Source organism: Cetorhinus maximus, chromosome 1, assembly GCF_964194155.1.
Source record: "Cetorhinus maximus chromosome 1, sCetMax3.hap1.1, whole genome shotgun sequence".
NCBI lineage: Eukaryota > Metazoa > Chordata > Chondrichthyes > Lamniformes > Cetorhinidae > Cetorhinus > Cetorhinus maximus.
Window position 1 is genome coordinate 10,587,159 of NC_135879.1, and position 21,616 is coordinate 10,608,774.

Here is a 21,616-nt window from a genome sequence, read left to right on the forward strand (position 1 = left end):
CGCTCTTTCAATCCTTCTTACAGATAGACATAAGCCCAACTATGTGAAGCTGTTAGAGTGTAAGAAGACCATCCATATCTCTTGTGGAGAAGAGCACACGGCTGTTCTGACAAAGGTTTGTTCAGGAAGAATTTGAAATTAAATCTCAAAGGTTCGTTCCTTACTGAGGTGGGGGGGGCTTCCCCACACTGTAATGGGTAGGTGGGGGGGTGATTCTTTAATCTTGGTCCAGCCTAGTTCGGAGAAGGAAGACCAATGATAAAAATGGTGAAGAAGGGAATGTGAAACCACCAGAGCTACTCTTCTCTCAAGAATTATGTGTGTGAGGCTTGAGTTAGACCCCACCCTCGGGAAGAACACTGACTGACTATCCTTTAGTTATTAGTCATAGGTTAACAAAAAAACACTTCAATTTGCTGCCTCTGGTCAAATACATACAAGATTTGATTTATCATTATACACATTTGGGTATGTTTTCTGAGTGCACTGAGTCCCACACAAATGTTTAGTAAACTCACTCTAGATCTCTGAGAGACTAGAATGAATGCAGTGACCCTTTGGAAAGTGTCAGCTTATACAAGATAGAATCAGTTAAAGTAACAGTTTTGTATCACTAGATACCATCATCATGTTTGGTAACTGTTAAAACATGAAAGAATTATCAAGAATAAAAGGGTGCTAGACCACTGATATTTCAGTGCCAAATACTTTCCTTGTGATGAGATGTCACAAGCCCTGAAGTCATTGTCTTCTCCTCTAGGATGGGCTTGTTTTCACCTTTGGGGCCGGGAGTTATGGGCAACTTGGACATAACTCTACAGAGGATGAGATCAAACCTCGTCTAGTCAGCTGCCTGTTTGGAGATAAAGTTTCTCAGATAGCATGTGGGAGGTGAGTTTGTAAGACGTCAACAAAACGAAATGCAACTATATCGCTTTCACTCTTTCTTATGTGTAAACCAAAATCATTTAAATTTATGCAACTCTTTAGCGACTGAACGTTAATGGGGAAGTGGTGGCATAGTGGTATTGTCACTGGACTGGTAATTCAGAGATCCAGGGTAATTTTCTGGGGACCTGGGTTTGAGCCCCACCATGGCAGATGGTGGAATTTGAATTCAATAAAAATCTGGAATTAAAAGTCTAATGATGACTATGAAACCATTGCTAGTTGTCATAAAAACCCATCTGGTTCACTAATGCCCTTTACGGAAGGAAATCTGCTGTCCTTACCTGATCTGGCCTACAAGTGACTCCTGACCCGCAGCAATGTGGTTGACCCTTAAATGTCCTCTGAACAAGGGCAATTAGGAATGGGTAATAAATGCTGGCCTAACCAGTGACATGAACAAATAAAAAAAGAAAATTGCTGTGTGAATCTGTCTGGTCAACTACTTTATTATCTATCGAGTTCAGTGACATTTTTAGAGATCTAAAATAAGCTTATTCCTCACTGGAAATAAATAATGTCTCAGTGCATGGTATAAGCATGAGAACCAGGTGTGGTGAGAGGACTTTTGGGTGGCTCAAAGGAATGACTGCCGGGAGCAAGGTAACTGTGGAGGGTGCGGAGTGTGACATCCTAAGGGTTTGGTGGCTCAGAATGATAGGTGGAAGCCTGGGACAGATAGACAACGGACCCCCAATTATTATTGAGGTTCCTGTCAGAGTCTGGAGGAAGCCTGAACCACCACAAGAACCAATAGCATTAAAATGAAGAATCAGTGGGATTGTAATGGAAAATAGAGTCACTTCATTTTTATTGTGCCTTTCCCACTGATAGGTGAGAGTAAAAATTCCCTTTTTCTTTCTATCTCAAAGCACTAATCGGAATTTAATACTGAAGATGTTAAGAGCAACAAAGAGTGTTTGGCAGTGAATAAAGTATGCATGTATATGTATTTTAAATAGCCATCACACACTTGTCTTCGTTCCATCTTCTGGCAAGATCTACTCTTTTGGCCATGTCGAGAACGGGCTGTTGGGAAACGGAGAGATCAGTGATCAATTAGTCCCTCTCCCAGTCAACATAATGGGCACATCTGGCAATAATGGACCTGAAGATAGTAAGTGATGTTAAATTCCATACTTTTATACCCCTATGATATGGGGAAAAAATTAAACCGAACTGGTATTTAATGTTGATCTGTGCATGCGATATCTCTCAATTTCGGCAAGACTTCTGGTATTATATTATATAAATCTAACTGGTCAACCTCATGGCATTACAGCGAATTAAAACCAAGTGATAGGCTGTGCATAACTGAACCAGGGTGCGCAGGCATACTGCAATCTGCATTTTGAAATCATACATTCTGTCCTTTTTATTTATATTCACATTATAAATTCCTATGTCTATATTTATAATGGAAATGTCCTATGTAAACATGTCATGCTATCATTACACCATCCCCCCAGTGATGACACTGCAACATCTTCGGTCATATGTGTATGTAATTGCATGGTCACTTTCCATTACAAATATTGAGAAAGGAGTTTGTAATGGAAGAATGTGACAGGAAAGAGACACAGATGTAAAATTAACATGTTGCATAGGCTGACCCATATTTTAAGTGACACTGAGGGAGGAATTTTCCCAGATTTGCACTAAGTGCGGTAGCGAGTGTTTTACCCACTGACGGAGATGGGGGCTTTTCATGCCGTATCGTCCGGAGCCCACCTCATTATTTATACACTCCCGGGAAACACGCCGTCTCCATGGTGGGCGGGCTCCTCATTCACTCGCCCGTCCGCCATTACCCTGCCGTTGCATCACGCCAGGCGCCATGTTTAAAGGCCAGCTGCAAGAATAGCACTCATTGCTTCCAGCTCACCACTGCTGCCCTGGAGTCATGGCCCTCAAAGGCAAGAAGACTGCAGCCTCCCGGTTTAATGATGGGTCCCTTGAGCAACTGCTGGATGCCGTGGAGGCCCGCAGGGATATCCTGTACACCCCGCTCTGGCCGCAGGATGGGCAGCAATATGACCAATCCGGCTTGGGAGGCGATGGCAGCGATGGTCAGCACCAATGCCCTTCAGAAGAAGACAGCCACCCAGTGCCGCAAGAGGATGAATGATCTCCTCTGTTCCGCCAGGGTAACTCACTCTTCTCTTCACTCTCAACGCACACACTCTCAAACCCAGCACTCACTGCCAGTTCAAGGGACATCACCATTCACTCCCTCACACTCACCGTCATTGTCCTCATCCCGTCCATGGGACCATTCACTACCCGCACAAGGCAGGCACCTTTATCATTTGGCCCGGCAGGCGTCCTGCTTAAACTTTCTCCATCTCTATCCATGCAGGACAAGCTGGCACACAACAAGAGAGAGACATCACAGACCGGTGGAGGAATGCCTGAAATCAAGGTCCTCATGGACTTTGAAAACAGAGCCATCCAGCTGGCCGGCGAGGATCTGGACCGGTCCTGTGCTGACGGTGAGGTCGGCTCTGCTCTACCAAGCGAGGGTCCAGCAGTGCAATATCCATCAGATGACCACACTGTGAGTGATGTGTCCTCTTTCACAGGCCACTGCCATGGACTAATTATCTCCCCTTGCTTTCACGGGCACACCTGCCAAACAACCGACAGAGTCCATGACCCAGGGCCTCCAATCAAGCCCCAGAGAAACCTCTGAAGAGGAATCTGGAGGCACCCTCCCTATCGTCCCGTCACAGTGCTCACCCCACACCTTCCACCAGCGCAGAGACACACCTCAATGGGATCTAGCTTTAGAGTAGCCCGGGATCACAATCTGGTGAGCACATCGCACTGTCTGATCCACTGCAGGTGGCAACAGGGACTTCCCAGGTGTCCGGCACTCGGAGGACTGCTGGAGGCCAGAAATTTGCTGAGTCTGAGTCAGATGACGAGCCTCTGGACTCGGTCATGTCACAGTTGCTGGAGCTGCAAAGGCAAGCTCGGGAACATCAGGAAGGGATGTCCGCTGCACTCCTCAGATTGCAAGGCACGATGGAGGAAACCGTCCGCCTTCACTCTGAGGTGATAGCACCAGCATTCCAACACACTGAGGTCAACACTGGTAGGATGGTGGCCGCCATGGAGACTTTGGTCCAGGATTTCACTGCTGCACGGACTCAACTCCATTGCCAATGCCATAGTTGGCCTCCAACAGTTTGCATGAGAGAGGGGTGTCCAGCAGCTCGACCTCACCCCTGTTTCCCTGCTCCCCAAGGAGTCAGCCTGGGGCAGTTAAGGAGAATTAGTTGCACAGCCTGGGCACAGGTGTTAATCCCTTGTACATACTGTTCACTATTGTTAATAAACTCCCAAGAATGTCTCCCTGCCTATGGCTCCTTGTTCTGATGAGCAGTGTTCTTGTCACTCAGATGTGAAACCTTTCTGCACAAGATAAAGGCAGGTGTCTCAGTCCAGGGCCTCTTCCCTGTGCTCTATGCAGCCTTCAGACCAAAGTGATGGTCTGGCCTCACAATCCCTAGAGACATTACTGATGCCTGTACCTCGGCGGTGCTGGTCATTGCTGCCAGAATGTAGTGGGCCGGCGTCACAGAGTTCTTTCATTCTCTCTGTGCGCTCTCAGCACCTTTAAGGAGGGGCTGGCCCCATCTCTTCAGCACCTGTGATCACTGATGCTGTGCTTCTGAAGGGCTCAGGTGCTGAAGGCTGACAAAGGATCTGATGCTTCTAAAGTTTCATGGCTGCGTCTCTATGATATGACCCTGATCACAGAGTGAAGCAAGCTTCCCTTGGCCAGACAGGAGTCAGACATTCACAGAGGCTGTGTGAAGATTTATGGAGTGTCCTCAATGTATATCGTCATCATCCTCCTGCAATCGAGCGACTATTAGGGCTTCCACCGCATCTCCAAGACAGGAGCATTCTCACAGAGGGTTTTCGTGCTGCCATAAGCCAGGCTGGAGTCAAATGTTCACAAATGCAATGTGAGGAACTATGGGGTCTCGTCACTGCATGTTGTCATCATCCTCCGCTGTAGGCTGTCCTTCCCTTATGACAGTACCCTCCAAGGTTTGTAGGTTTACTCTTGATATCAATGGCCCAAAGTCAAATCCCACTCAACCACACTAGGCAAGTTTGAATAAAATCGCATTGAACTTTATTAGCTCACCGGCAAATTCTTATACTTACAATCATTACTGGTTCTTGTTGTTGAGAGCCTTATCTGAAAACAGAGCAAGAGGGATGATCAGTCCATTATCTCTGTCTCCAGGTGGTGGATCAGGCCACTTCCGAGCTAGCTAGCTTGTCCCTCAAGCTGCAGATTTTTATCATGTCTACTTCGACTTCGGCTATGTGTATATGTGACTTGAGTCTCGCTTACGCAGCCGGTCCTCCCTGACTGGCATCTGGCCTCGGGGAGGCGGGGGAGGGGTCGGGGGGAGGTGTGTGGGTAGCATCTCCATCGCAACTGCTTGGCTCCACTGGACTCGCTCGCTCACTTCCCCTTTTAACTTTATTATTGGCCGCCTTGCTCAGGGAGAGAAACATGGTCCGCGTGACCACATACGTCTGGTGCCCTTATCTTCGATCCGCTCCTTTTCCAGAGTTCAAGCACCCCTTCCTCTTTCAATCTCTGCTTGCAGTTTTCAGCCGCAGACAACCATCACAAGACGTTTTGCACAAGTTATAATAACATTTTCTCTATTACAGCAATCTTCTGAATTTTACACTTAACCCCGATGTCGTCCCCTAATCGTAAGGTTACTCTGTTAGTTATCAACTCTTATTTAAAACACACCGTTAGACATAACATGATTAGGTTTAAAAACGCTGTTACATGTTATATGCTGTGCTTACACCACAAATCTAGCAGGTATGAAGGCCTCTCGAGCACGGCTGCCTCATCTAGCCATTGCGAGGGCCTCATCCCCATCATCGTTGACTTCAAGGACCTCCTCAACCTCATCCCCATCAGTGACCTTCTCATCAGAGGAGACGTGCAGCTCCTCCATCTCCTCCTCAGCCAGCTTGTCTCCCCGTTGGAGCACCAGGTTGCATGACACCCTCTGCGGACTGTATTGCAGGGCTCCACCAGACTGGTTCAGGCACCGCAACCTCATCTTCAGCATCCCGACGGCCTGCGCCACCAAGTTGCGAGCTGCAGCAAAAGCCTCATTGTATACCATCGCCCTACAGCAGTCTGAGGCCACTGCACAGGTATCATCAGCCACATCCTCTGTAGGTAGCCCTTGTCCCCGATGAGCCATCCCTGCAGCTTCTGTGGACTCTGGAAGACTCCAGGGATCTGTGACCAACTGAGGATGTAGGCATCGTGCACACTCCCTGGAAACTGTGCGCACGCCTGCAGGATGTGTTTCTGGTGCTCGCACACCAGCTGCACATTTAGCGAATGGAAGCCCTTGTGGTTGATGTAGTAGGCCGTGTGTTGCGATGGAGATCTGAGCACCAAGGAATGCAATCAATCGCACCCTGCACCTGTGGGAAACCCGAGATCTGGGCAAATCCCATCACTCTTGCATCCCGGCTGTCCTAGTCCGGGGCGAATTGCACAAAATTGTGTTGCTCTCGTGAAGATGGCACCCGTGACCTCATGGATGTATTTGTGGGTGGAGGCTTGAGAGATCCCACAGAGGTCAACTGTGGACCCCTGAAAGGGGCCTCTGGGAAAGAAATTGAGCGCCATGGTCACTTTCATAGCCACTGGTGGTGGGTGCCCTCCCTGTCCCCGTGGCGCCAAATCCTGCAGTAACTGGCAGATGTGAGTGACCGTTTCCCTAGGCATGCACAGTCTTTGGCAACACTGGTTCTCGGTCACCAGCAGGAGTGAAAGGCGTCCATTGACCCTGGGAGTCGCTAGGCAGCGGCCTGCGATGGCTCACTGTGACGTGTACAGGAGCTCCCGCCGCCCCTTCTTCTTAAGGTTGCTCTGGAGAACTCGGGGGTTCATTAATGCCTCTGCTTTGCTTGTATGAGCAGATAAGCTAGCAGCCCGAACCCAATCAAAGCAATCTGGCTGTGCCTGAACTGCTTCATTTGTGGAGGAACGGTCACTTTCTACAGGTTTCCCGAATGTGTGGCCACTTCCTGTGCCCACCCTAACCCCCCCACCACAAATGTTTGTGCACTATATTCAACGGCAAGGCTGCCCTTGCCCCCACACCCCCACCACCAGTCGCCTCAGAGGCATGACTGCACTTGACCCCCGCCCCGCCCCCCCCTCACAAGTCACCTCAGAGGCAGGGCTGCACCTACCCCCTGCTCCTCTTCACCCTCAGTAGTCGCCTCCGAGGCAGGGTGGCACTTAACCCTGACCTCTCCTACCCCCGCCCCCAAACTCCCGGCCCCCCTAAAGCATGCAAGGCAACAGACGACCATGGTGAGCTCTGCAGGACGTTGCTGCGCATTCACCTCCAATTCACCCAAAGTGCAGGCCACCAAGTCTGTGCTGTTGTGAAACACGTTGGCGTGCTTTCCATCGATGTGGACGGGGGTGCAAGAGCCTGGCGGGATGGCCTTATTATGATATGCTGATGCATTACAATGAGCTTCCCAACAACCGATGGTGGGGAATGGGGCCTGCCGTTGGCGGGCTGAGCGGACAATGGCGACCGGCCTTCCCGCCGTTGTGAAACCGATCGTGCCATGTTGTCCACTGTCATAACTCTCTTCAAAACATTGATCTATCCCACTCGCCGCCAGTGGGCATGGAAAATTCTGTCCTGAATCTCTTAACTTGTATTCATGTAATTTGACAGGTCATACAACCAAACCAGTTGTGAGAAGGATTTTTGCAGGAGGAGACCAAAGTTTTGCAGAGTGCCGTGATGAAGTGGTAAGAAGATACGTACATTTTAAGACCACATTGGTGGTGTTTGTTGCAATAAGGAGATATTGGTGGTGCAAGACCACAAAATGCAAATGGACGTATGATTGGGCTGAAAAGCATTTCCGATAACTGTGCTTAACATTTAAGAATTAACTCATCCGTTTTTAATTTGGCCATTATTTACTTAATTTACCTGAAAGGTTGGTGGAATCAGATTCAGTAGTAACTTTCAAAACATGATGCAATGTAGGCTTGAAGGGAAGAAGGCTATAGAGAAATAGTGTCGGCCGGATTCTACGCTGCCCTGCCGGAGGGATCTGAAGGTGGAAGGGCACTTAAAATCCTGCCCAACCCTACCTACCCACCTCAGTCCTAACTGCAGTTTGACTGGCAGCGGAGGTGGCATCGGGCACCTGACCGCCAATGGGCTGACTGAAGTCCTTAAGTGGGCAATTAATAAGGGCCTCATGTCACTGCCACTGGGATTTAACCAGCGGCGGGAGAGGCCCACGCCAGGCACCCAGCCCGGCAGGTTACCCTACGTGGGTTGATGGCAAGCAGATGGGTTGGGTCCCTCTTTAACCAATCCTCTGGGACTATCGGCCACCCCCCGCCCCCCATCTCCCTTGCCAACTTGGCAGCCAAATACTTACAAATCCACAATCCAGTAGAGTTCGCCTTCTCATTGCCCACATGCAGTACCAGCAGTGGCCATTGTTTTCAGTGGCGCTGCCGGCACTGCAGAGCTGTTGGCCTCTGAGTGGCTGGCAGCTCTCTGAGGTGGGACTTCCGTGCCTGAGGGGCAGGATTCTCACCTCCTGTCTATGAAAAGCCAACCAGCCATTAAATGGCTGCAAGGCACCCAATGTTCCCCTCGATGGGCTTCCCTCTGAACTTTTAGCCGGGGGCAGGAGCCACGCCACCCTGTAAAATCCAGCCCACTGCCTCCACTGGAGAGAATCGATGTTTCTGATCAGTGTTCTTTGTGTACAGATGGACATTTAATGATCTTGGCTTTTTGCTCTCTAGGATTTGGTGTCCTCTATCGGCCAATCTGCATTCAATATTTTGAAGAGAATTGTAACAGTGGACAATTTACTGAAGAAGGAAATTGACAAAAACATGAGAAAGTAAATTATCTTCCTGAAAAGCTCAGCTTACTTTCCCCAATTTCCACATAACTTCCTTCAGAACTTTTCATTGCTCTCCCCTGGGCAAACACTTGGAAGAATAAATGACTCAATTTTACCTGTTGATGTTAAGCCTGGCATTTACAGGTATATTTCAAATGTGTTAATGCTGGTGTTAAAATAACACCAATGAGTAAATAGGTTCCAGGCCCAGATTTTCGTCCCTGAGCAAGTCGGGAGATTCCCTTGATCGGCAAAGCCGACCTTTAAAAATGGCCACCGGCAGGTGAGATTTTCAGTCAGGGCTTGGTGGTGGGGGGGGGGTGGGGGGGGGTGCGGATGTGGGGAATGGGCTGAAAAATGAGTCAGGGTGGACAACCCCGGAATGAATGCGCAGACTGCTGGATACAAAAGCAGGCTGGGCACAAGGCCTTCCTCTGTGCCATGACAGTGTTTAATAAATAACAAGACAAAAAAAAAAAATCCCACCAGCCTTTATCCTCCCCACCCCGCACACACTCCCTATGCCCTATCCATGCCAACCCATGCCTCCCAGGTGCCCCCATACCAACTGTACAAACCCATGCCCCTCTACCCACTCCATGGCCCCCAGACCCCCATGCCACCCATGCCACTCTACCCACCCCATTTCCTCCATCCCTTATGCCCACTTAGTGCCAAGCCATGCTCCCCACCCTTTGCCCTTAACCCCTCTATGCTAACTTACCTAGTATCCTTAGACAGTTCCTTGACAGCTTCGACACTTCTTAGTTAGCTTTGACACTTTCTGAACTGGTTTGACAGCTTTGACATTTCCTGGGCAAGTTTGACAGCTGAACAGCTCTTTTCAGTTCTTTGACAGCTGCACAGCTATTTTACAGTTCCTTGACAGCTGGATAGTTCTTTTACAGTTCCTTGACAGCTGAATGGCTCTTTTACAGCTTGACAGTTCCAATGCATTTGTGCATTTAAAAAATGCCCAATCATGCTCGCTTTTAACAATCCCAATAGGTGCCTTACCTCTGCCAAAGGGTGCCTTACCTCTCTGACAGGTGTCCTGGGACCCTATCCAGAGGGATACCATGGCTATCCAAAGAATCCACCAAGTTCAGATGTCCTCTTATTCGCACACTCCAGATTCTGCACTCTTCTTCCAAAATCCCACTTCAGAGGAGGCAGCTGGTAATTTAACTGGCCAACTGCCTCTGTGAATCACTCGTGCAGGAAACCGGGCCCGACACTAGTCGCACCCCCACAAAGATGGGAAATGCCAGCTTTGGGAACGTCTCCGTCATGATGAAAATCCGTGTCCTAGTCTCTGGCAGCACATGCATATTAAGAACATAAGAAATAGGAGCAGGAATAGACCATATGACCCCTCAAACCTGTTCCACCATTCAGTGAGATTATGGCTGATCTTCAACCTCAACTCTACCTACCTACTTGATCCCCTTATTTCATGATTCCCTTTGATTCCAAGAACCTATCGATCTCAACCTTGAATATACTCAACGACTGAACATCCACAGGCCTCGGGGGTGGAGAGTTCCAGATACTATGCCACCAAATGTGGTGCCTTTTTCAGTATACTTTGTCTGAGCATCTACATGTCCCAATTGGTGCAACTTTGAAATGGGATCCAGGTTGAAGATGCCAATAACATGATCTTAGCACAGAATTCAACTTCTCTATTTCTGTTTACTCTTGTTGTGTAGAAAGCCATACAAAACCTATCTTTCACTGGATTCAGCTGTACAGTTACTGAGAATTTGATTTACCTACAAATTAGAAGAAGCATTTAGCATTGAATAAAATAATGGCATGGATTAAATTTGTCTGAATTTCATTTACAGGGCAATCGTTCGGGCATTTTCTTCTTCTCAAGCTGTGTGTGGAAGTTTCCTGGATGTCAGGTAAACCAATGTTTTATTGCCTAACAATTAGCATCAGAATATCCTAATTAGACTTGTTACAGATTCCATCTGAGTTCGTTGTTTTATTCCCCGAGACTAGACAATAACCAAATCATTTTGTCACAGATAAAGCTGTACCTTTTACTTATTTTCAGATTTAAAAAAATATATATACTTTATTCATAAAATATCTGGAAGAACATTCCAAACCATCCCAAAATCACCATCACAAAAGTACAATCAGATTCAAATTTTACACATGTATCACATGTAAAGGTGTATCAATACAATCAATGAATATTACAATCATTTCAATATGCTCAATGCAGACAATCAGACAATGGTATTGGAGTTATCAACATACATCATGTTGCACTCTGAGGTGCTTCAATACAATTATAATACAATTCGTATTCAATGCATACATTCATTTTTTATTTTATCCATTTACTTGAGCAAATTCATACAACTAAATGAGCTGAATGTTGGGGTAGGGGAAGGGTTTTGCAGGAGCCACTTGACGACTAAGGTGTCTTATTATGCCCATCCTTTCTATACTATGTTGAACTATCAAGCTTTGTTAAGTCAGCAGGTCTGGCAGCATCGGTGGAGAAGAACAGTTCTGTTGAAGGGTCATGTGGACTCGAAACGTCAACTCTTTTCTTCTCCACCGATGCTGCCAGACCTGCTGAGTTTTTCCAGGTAATTCTGTTTTTGTTTTGGATTTCCAGCATCCACAGTAGTTTTTTGTTTTTAGGCTTTGTTAAGTGATGGGTTTCCACCCCACATTCAAGTTGGGTTTGCGAATTCATGGCCAAGAATTTCCTCTGGCCTTAGCTCCATCCCTGTTCCTGGAATCTGGGTACAGGTCATTTAAATATTTCAGGCAAGTACCAATGTTATCGGCAGAGCAACTGGGCACCTGCCTCAGCTCAGTAGGGATCCTTGCTCTTCTGTTTGCCACAATGTGGTTTAACCAGCTGTGTGACTTCAACATGTTGAAGTTAAAATCTCTACCATATTTCGAATTAAAGGAAAAGGCTTGTATTTACTTAGCACGTTTCACCTGAGAACATCCTGAGAGGCTTTGCATTCTATGAAATACTTTTACAGTATTATCACTGTTTTGATGTGGGACATGCAGCAGCCAATTTGCACACAGCAAGGTCCCAAAACCATTGAGGTAATACCCACTTCATCTGATATTTTAGGTGTCAGATAAATATTGGCCAAGACACAAGGGAGACCTAGCCTGCTCTTCTCCAGAAGAAACCATTTTACACACACCTGAAAGGGCAAATGGGGCCTTGGTTTTGATACCTCATCTGAAAGAAGGCGCCTCTGACAGTGCAGCACTCCCTCAGTACTGCATTGGAAGTGTCAGCCTAGGTTATGTACTTGGGTCCTTGGAATGGAACTTGGACCCACTGCCTTTGGTCGCTCTGTGATCAGATGCTGTTTTGGCAAGCAGTCAGTTAATATCTTTCTAGAACCCATAGCAGTGCTGGATGCCTGTGATTCACTAACACGCAAATGACAGGAAGCAAGTCACGAGGCAGGATTTCCCCTTCGTCGGGCAGGCGCGGCAGGATGGCCTAGGAGCGGCCGCAAAACAGTCCGTCACCCGCGATCGGGCCCCGACCACGATTTCACGCCGGCCGGCCAATTAACAGCCAGCCAGTGTGAAACGCACGCTGAGAACCGAGGCGCTGCCGGGGTGGGGAAGGGAAGAGGGCGAGCGCTAAAGCCTATGCATGCACATGGAGGGGGGAGTGCGCCTCAAAACCTCCCTGAGGGCACAGAGCTGCCTCAGGGAGCTGAAGAATTTTCAAAACAAAATTAAAGATTTTAAAATTCCAGTAAAAAAACGTCTGCACAGCGGCCTCATGAACCTTTACACGGAGATGATAAAAATCCTGCACAGACGTTTTTATTTTTAAAAACTTAATTACAGAAACCTCTTCCCGCCTGTGGATGGAGGTTTCCTCAAAAAATGGATAGGCCGCCCGGCCGATTCACTTGCCCGCCAACCGTAACGTTGGACAAGCCGGGAAAAATAACTTTTAATTCATTGATTAACGGCCGCAATGGGCCTCTTAATTGTCAGCGGGCGCGCTGCCGACTCTTGCGGGCGGCCACCGACCGAAATATCGCTCAAGCGCGCGATGTCATCAGGATGTTCGCCTGATGTCGACTCGTGCTATTTGACGCTGGGGCGTGCCGGGCGCGCGCCCGCTCGCCAAGCTGAAAATCCCAGCCACGATGTATTTCCCTCAGTTGCACGGTATCATAATTTGTCTGCCCATATGTAGCAGGCGAGTGTATTGTGCACCTGTTCCTATCTCAAATGCAACTTTGGACTGAGAGAAAAAAAAAGAGGTCAAATTAACTGGGTCCACCTTAACGTCCTTCCCAGATTAATTAAATCCCATTTAATTTACAAGAAAACCCATGAGGAAACTTTAGGGTCCATATGAGGAATTCCAAAAGCTGGACCAGATGAGAAGGTGCATTTAGTTTGTCAGGATATGAAGCTCTATTATTTTCTTGCTGGTTGATTTGTGCCTTCAATATTCAGGTCTTTTCAGCTTAGGGAGCAACTGTGACTAAGGGGACAGGTTGCTAACCTCTTCTCCCTGTTCTTCCTCAATTCGCTATTAAGAGCCAGCCAAGAACGAAAGTGGCAAATCATTCCCTAATTTTTAGAGATCTTCTGAGGAAGTACCTCTTCTTGACACCCTCCTGTAGTGGCATAGCTGAGACCTGGGACTACATTCTTATTATTGGCTTACATTGGTTCGTAGTCCACCCTGGCCCCCACCCAGGAGCTTTGCGTTTCTCCAACACTGGTCTCTTGCACATCCCTAACTTTCTTCACCCAAACATTGGTGGCTGTGCTTTCAGCTGTCCAGGCCCTACGCTCAGTATTTCCCTCCCTAAACCTTTCTGCCTTTCCTCCTTTAAGGCCCTCCTCAAAACCTACCTCCTTGGCTCAGCTTTTGGTCAGCTGTCCTAATGTTATTTTCTTTCGACTTGGTGTCAGGTTTCAGTCTGTTGACACTCCCGTGAAGCCCTTTGAGATGTTTATTACATTGGAGGCGGCATATAAATGCAAGTTGTTGTTGTTGAGTTGGAAATGGTTATCCAAAGTAGATTTCATAGGTACTCCACAAGGAGCAATGAAGTTGAATGATGATGGATGGATCCATATCTTACTACAGGGTATATTTTCAGTGGAATAAATACCAGGCTGTGGGGAGGGGGGGAGGGGGGGAGGGGGGGGAGGGGAATGGGGGTTGGAGGGCTATATGAGTTTTGCATATTCACTTTACCAGACCAGGTAGTGAAGGTGAAGGCTTACCCAGTGAGACTGAGTGTTTGTGCTCCAGCACGTTGTGTTTGAGACCACTGTATAGATTTGGGTCAGCGCAAAGAACCAGTACCTCAAACCAATCTGCAGTCACATTATAAAAGCAAGAACAATATCAGATTGTTTCTGCAATACATTAATTATCATTCTTGATATCTTTCAAAACAGCAAGGATGGCCATTTCAAAACAAATGGAGCGGTGTCTGGTCTAGATATGTCTGCAGTATATTTGGGCTTCGTGGAGTTGGCTAAGAACCCCTCAATGTTGCAACAGGTAACAGACTACACACTCCCAAGCACCTATAGCTTCTCACACCTTAAAATACTGGAACGTACTTAATATTCTGACAATAATTTAAGTTATACTTTCATATTCATGGCTATTAAATGATTTTGACCTGTTTACACGATTCACTGATCATTGTGGATATCTGATATTTCATGATTGCCCGTCCACCTCTTCTCTGGTTTATACATTTGAAATTATTTGTGGTGTTTTGACAGTGCAGGTTCATTTGGTGCGAAACGTTTACACACAGTCTTTGATCAAGACACCAGAACACACAGGCTGATGCCTTGACAGCTGTGCGTAAATCTGCTTGATGTAATTGCACCAGGGGTTGACACCCTGTTGTGTTTCTCAAAAGGTTCTGTCAATGCTTGCTGGCAAGCTGGTGTGATGATGAAAGAAGCTGCGGGACTTGCACAGGATTCAATGAATACAAATATTTGATTTTGTACATTCACACTTGCAAAATTGTAGTTAATATATTTGAAAGCACACTGGAGGTGAAATTGGTCTGCAGCAGTCAAGCGGTGTGGACTCCTGGTGAATCAGCAGACTGCTTTACTCCACACCTGCATCCCTTTTCCATCTAAGTCAATGACGTGATGTAAACCAAGCTACTGATTCACCAGGGGCCTGTTTTTCATTATGAACAATTGGACACCGCCAGCTGCTTTACTGCAACCCCACAATCACCACATTCACGGCCAAATAACAGAGCCGTCGGCTGAAATCGGAACAGAAGATTCCAGAAGCACACAGCAGGTCAGCAAAAGAGAAAGGAAGTTTCATGGGTTTGAGACCCTTCATTGGAACTGACAAAGTTTTATGGTTAGGTCTGGATTTCAGAACATGAGTTTCCATCGCTGGGGGAAAGAATTCAAAATGTTTCCATTGCTGTTGTTTTTTTTCATTTTATCTCTTCACAAACTAATGAGCTCCTATTGCTTTGTTCCCATGGGGCTGGAATGCCCCAGGCATGTTTTCAGCGGCTAGGGGGGGAGTGGGGGCATGTAGGCATGTAAAATAAGACGGGTGGCTCGCCCCCCCCCCCAGCTTCCTGCCCGCCTGGGACCAGTTCCCCTTAACATAGGTGGGAGGGTGCCAAAATCCTCGGCCCACCCACCCTTTTTAAACAAATAATTAGCAAGCATTTGAGCTTTTTAACAAGCCAATTGACCTGAATATTACGCTGCCCATGCAATAATACAAATGGTGTGGGCAGGCGGATGGGAACTGGTAGGCCGTTTCTTAAATAACTATGTTGAAAAGGCAGATAGGAATGGGGGGGGGCACATCATTCAGGGGGTGCCCTGTGCAAATTGGGAACCCCCCCACTTCCACATTGTTGCTCCCCACTTGGCCTCCAAAACCCACCTCTTCACCCCCTCTCGCCCTCTCCCTAGGCTCCCCAATCCCTCCCTGTCAAAAACCCCAGACTTACCTGGGCCTAGAGACCATGGCTCTCATCATCCCAGGGCCTACCTGCAGTCCCAATAGCCCCCCGCTACTCACTTCTGGCACTGCTGAAGCTGCCGGCCAATCAGGTTGCCCCACTGATGGGGCAGAAGTCTGACTCTCACTTCCTTGTTACGGCTGCAGGGCGGACCCTGTTGAACATCAGCCAGTGTGGCACCAACTTCCCTCCCGGGGTGAGCAGTATGTCAATGTATCAGTAATTACATTGCATAGCAATTACATTGTTGAAGACAATTGCTAGTTAAAACAGATGTTGGGCATTGCTTCTCCCATCAAAACGCCATATTACAAAAAGAGTCAATAGATACAGCTAGAACACGCTGGGTTGGGAGGTACTAGGAAGTCTGTTACACTGAAGAGCTGTCTTAAGAATAAACCAAATTGTGGAAAAAGATTAGCTTTTGACTTATTCTTCCACCACAAGCACTTATTGTGAGTAATACAGTATGCCAACTCCCACTGTAAAATTCAGCCCATGGATTTTGAGAGACATCACTTTTTTCTTCCCTTGTCCCAAATAAGAAAGTACTATTATGAAGCAAAGAGTAAATCACATATGACTTCTTCATCTACAGTCTTCTCTAAATGATCACAAAAATCCTCAAAGGATTGCTTTACAAATCATTACGTGGAAACAGCCTGAATTAAATAGTTTTCACACCTGCAGATGTTTTGCATAGAATGGTCTGCAGCATTGCTTTCACCTTATATCAGCTATAATACTATCCATATCAACTTGAGAACATCTGCATTGCAATCAGCTATCAACCAGTACATATATATAGCTACAGGAATTCACCAGTGAAATTTAATGAGCCTACACTGCAGTGTCAATATGGAATATTTAAAAAATACATTTTAATTTCTTGCACTAAATGTATAAAGTGGACATTAGTTATTATAAAGGAGTTACAATCCTGCCGCTGACATTCACAATTTTACAGGTGAAGAATGCAGTACAGAATTGCCTGATTCCATCATTGCCTCAATCTCCGACTTGTGTGGAAACAATGCGAGTTTATATTATTCTACCAGAACTCATCGCTGTGCTGAAAGATCCAAGGGACACAGCAATGCTGATGGACTCTTTAAACAAAGCCATTCTCTCACTCGAAGGAAGTTATTTTAAAATTCTTGGTAAGTTTTAACAATTAAACATCGTTGAAAGCACTGCTGGTCACAATTAAAAGAAAATAATTCAGAAATCAAATTGGTTTCTGCATTTCCTCCATTATTAAAGTGACAATGCTTCTAAAAATACCTAATTCATTGTAAAGCCCTTTGAGATGGATACTGAAGTTGTGAAAGGCACTATATAAATGCAACTTGCTGTCTATTCTACACTACCTTCAGGGAATGAATATCTTGGGTTATCATAATTGGAGAAAGTACTCAAACTTCTCTGTATCAGAACTTTAGCAGAAACGCCATGTAAACACGGTCTCTGCCAAAGTTAAGACAACCAATCGGGAGCATTCCTGAGGAAATTATTGGCAAAGGAGTGACATGATTGTTTTAAGCTTAGCACCACTGTTCTATCTTTATAGTTCAACGTTCTGTTCACTTTTTTGATCGGTGGCCAATTGGTCGGCTGTGTTTTATTTTGCGTGAACATTTCCGTGCTCTTTCTTGACTAGAATGCTGGTGGAGTATGATGCCTTATTACTTCTTCTTGCGCCTTGTGAGGATGTATCAAAAACAATCGCATCAGCATCTTCAGTTCGCTATGATGGAAAGCTCAATGTACCACACCCAACTACACAATTCATTAAAAATTTTACAAGCACTTTACAAGGTAGGTGCAAGTTTAAGTTTTTGCTCTGACCCCTATTTTGAAATTCCTCTCACTCTACTTCACCTTTAGCTGTCCTGTTCCCCCACTCTGGAACTCATGACCTTGCCATCTCCCCTCCAATCTTCAACAGAATCCTGAAAGCTTTCTCGTACAACTACTTTAGTTTGTTTTTCCCATTTCTGAAACCCCTTTGGGATGTTTTACTGCATGAAAAGGGGATTTATAAATCCAGAATTGTTGTTACACATGGAATGCCATGGTGAGGGCTGATTAACATGGATTGCTTCATTAGATAGACCCCATATTGCCCTGATATTATAGTAACAAATGAATTTGCCTTCTGTCATCCTGTTAGCCGCACAATACAATGAGAATGGATTTGATAATTAATTATGATAATCAGTCTCTATCTATTAATCTGCAGACATGATAGGAGGAAAACCTGTCCTAGAGACCTTTTGGAACTATAGGTCCAAAGTCATCTGTTCCTCACAAGCCTGCTACACTTACCAGGGGCGGTGGGGCTGGTGGGGAGTCCCTCTTTGTCAGGGAACTCATTGCCTGATTGAGGGACCCAACGTTGGGAAGGGAGTGCCTGCTGAGAGCCAACTCTCCCCCCTCCCCCCGGCCCTTGCTGTCAAAAGCCCCTCCCTCACAACCCCCACCCCGGGCCTACCCTCTCCCGCCATCGCTCACCTGTACCCGGGTCCGTGGCGATCCTAGGCCTCAGCTGGGTGTAGCACCAGCAGCAGCCACCATCTCCTTGGTGGCGCTGCCGAGCAATGAAGAGCTGCTGGCCTCTGATTGCCTGGGCAGCTCTTAACAGGTGGGACTTCTGCTCCGATCCTGGGAAACAGCTGCTGCTTCCAGTGGGCCTTCCTGGAAAGAGGCAACGTGGGGGTATTGCTAGCTCTCCAGCCTGCAGGCGGAACACCAAACACCCCCCCACCTCCCCCCAACAAAGCCTTGCATCCATTAAATACTGCCCTATGTGTCAAATTGCTTATGTACTAAATCCCAACATGTTAATTTATGTTAATATATGTTGACAGGTAAACTCGAGCAGACATCAGAAGGTTCTAGAGAGAAATTTCTGCATTCCTGTGGTGAAAATTTTCATAGACTCTTTATCGGTAAGTGGACAAATATTTCTATAAGAGGCTGAGCTGAAATTGACCCCAAGGCTCTCTGTTTTCCTGTGGGTCCGTGTTAAGAAGCGAATATCCCATGGTATCTTCTGGTGCACTCCCATTTCAACCCCAGTGGGAGTGTGTCATAAATGGACGGGAAATAGGCTTGGGGGTTTCTCTGTTGCTATCTTGGATTTTGCATTAAGTATTTTAACGGAGGTAGCGTAAGCGAAATTTGCAGCAATTCAAGAAGTAGAGTTCGTTTCCCTGCCATACAGGCTGCAAAACTGCAGTGCCACCACTGGCGGAAAGGTATATTTACAGTGTGACACGTTTACATAGGCAGCGCCCATTGCAAATTGGAGGTACAAATTCATAATGAGAAAATTCAACACCAAATTGTGGTAAAAATATAACAATAGGACGTGAATTTTTTGGAGACAGAGTACACGCAGGTAGATGATTTAGAATATATTTTAGCATAAGCTATTCAGAAATGTTTTCTAACAGTTCCCTTGGAAGTGTGATTGCTGCTTCATACTTTATCTAAAGCATGCAAATTATTGCTTGAAACAATATTTATTAAAGAAAAATAGAATTATCGAATCTTGCAGCACGGAAACAGGACACTTAGTCTATTGTGCCTGTGCTGGCTCTTCGAAAGAGCCTTCCCATTATTCCCACTCCCCTGCCCTTTCCCCATTGCCATGAACATTCCTCCTTTTTAATGATTTAACCAATTCCCCTTTGAATTTGTTTCACCACCCTTTCAGGTAGTAAAAGAAATTCTTTCTCTTCTATCCCTTTTGCCTATCAGTTTGCCTATTAATGGGGGTGGGGGGGGTGGAAATGGTACTGTAGTGGTAATGTCGCTGGACTAGTAATCCAGAGGCCCAAGCTAATGCTGTGGGGACGTGGGTTCAAATCCCATCACGTCAGCTGCTGGAATTTGAACTCAATGAATGAAATCCAGAATTGGAACCTTGGGCTGAATTCTCCGGTCGCCGACCGGGGGCAGGGTCCACTCGCGAGGGGTAAAATGACAAGCGGTGACGTCGGGCAGGGGTTCCAATGTCACCACGCGTCAGTTAGGTTTCCAGTTCGGCAGACACACAGCCGTGTCGGCTGCGCGCCCACCCAACTGCCAAGGGCCTATTAAGGCCCGTTAAAAACTAATTTAAGCAATTAACTGAGCGGCCCGTCCAACCTTAAGGTTGGCGGGCAGGTGAAGAGCCCAGGCGGCCTTCGCATTTATCATGAAACCTCATCCACGGGCGGGATGAGGTTTCATGAAGTGTTTTAAAATTCAGTAAAAATTTTTAAAATAATTCTTTGACATGTCCCAGCTCATGTGACAGTGTCACATGAGGGGTCATGTTTTAAAAGATTTTAATTACTCTATTTAAATCTTAAAACCTTAAACTGATCTCCCTGAGCCTCAGGGAGATTTCTGCGCCCTTTTGCGCACTTGCGCGAAAGAGCGCAGGCTCCGACTCCGAGAAATCCCCCCCCCCACCCGCACAGGGAACGTTCATCGCTTCCGGGCGAGCGTCACGCTGGGTGGGCCTTAATTGGCTCGCCCACGTAAAATGGCAGTGCAGCCCGGATCGGGTTCATGCCCGCCCCCGCACAAACCCCCCCCCCTCCAACAGGGGGAAAATTTTTTCCACTAGTCTCAGTAATAGTGTCATGAAATTATCATCAATTGTCATTAAAAACCCATCTGGTTCACTAATGTCCTTTAGGGAAGGAAATCTGCCATCCTTATCTGGTCTGGCCTACAATTGACTCCAGACTCTTAACTGCCCTCTGAAATGGCCCAGCAAGTCACTCAGTTCAAAGCCAACTAGGGATGGGCAACAAGTGTTGGCCTTGCCAGCGACGCCCACATCCCTTGAAAGAATAAAGAAAAAAGTTTATACCTTTAAGCTTCAACACTGATTAGATGTTGGTGGAAACACCTCAAGTGATCTTATGTTGTGGCGAGAATATGAATGGAAACTAAAGACCCATGTTATATTATGATAAGACACGCTTTTGTTTCCCAGTGGCTGCCACTTCAAATATAATTGTTGTACAGTGAAGAGCATCTTCATTTTGGAAAGGGGTTTGGTTACGTTAGAAGGATGAACATTGCAGTTTATTTCAATGGACAAAGAACAATGTGAAAAGGCTCAACATCTAAAATACTCACATTTTTCTACCCTTGATTTGATATAATATTTGTTGGTATTAAGCACAAAGCAGTGTTGATAAAATAATGCTCACTTCTACTTATTTTCATGTTATTGTTTTCAGATGTATGCTGTGCAATGCTTTCCCAATGTTTCTCAAGCTTTGAGGGATCAATGCATAAATGATGTACGTATTTTCTTGAGAAGTAGAAGTTAAGTAGGCTTAAAGCCAGTGGCAATTAATTCTCTTTATGCAATAATATGTGAAAGTTACAAGAAAAAGAATGGAGATGGGAATTCATAAACAGTTTATGCAACATCATTAATTCATTCCATATAACTGAGGAAAGAATAAATGAATATGCTTCCCTGATATACATTTTTATTGTGGTTGTATCTCATATTGCGTGCAGGCACCAGGCATAGAAATGATGCATAGGAACATTGAAATAGGAATAGGCCATTTCACCCCTCGAGCCTGTTCTGCCATTCAATGAGATCATAAAAGAAAGATTTGCATTTTATATAGTATTTTTCACGACCACTAGGT

At 46.2% G+C, this 21,616-nt stretch overlaps 1 protein-coding gene across 1 annotated transcript in view; it reads left to right on the forward strand.

Annotated features, from left to right (window-relative positions):
- Positions 1-21,616, forward strand: part of LOC144668242 (putative E3 ubiquitin-protein ligase HERC3) — a 61,800-nt gene that overhangs the window by 11,008 nt on the left and 29,176 nt on the right. The window contains exons 5-15 of the mRNA XM_078530064.1: positions 24-115; positions 761-891; positions 1,911-2,065; positions 7,719-7,795; positions 8,819-8,919; positions 10,773-10,832; positions 14,371-14,476; positions 16,912-17,104; positions 17,605-17,762; positions 18,815-18,895; positions 21,191-21,253. Of these exons, the coding sequence (XP_078386190.1) occupies positions 24-115; positions 761-891; positions 1,911-2,065; positions 7,719-7,795; positions 8,819-8,919; positions 10,773-10,832; positions 14,371-14,476; positions 16,912-17,104; positions 17,605-17,762; positions 18,815-18,895; positions 21,191-21,253 (1,217 nt within the window). The remainder of the gene's footprint in view (positions 1-23; positions 116-760; positions 892-1,910; positions 2,066-7,718; positions 7,796-8,818; positions 8,920-10,772; positions 10,833-14,370; positions 14,477-16,911; positions 17,105-17,604; positions 17,763-18,814; positions 18,896-21,190; positions 21,254-21,616) is intronic.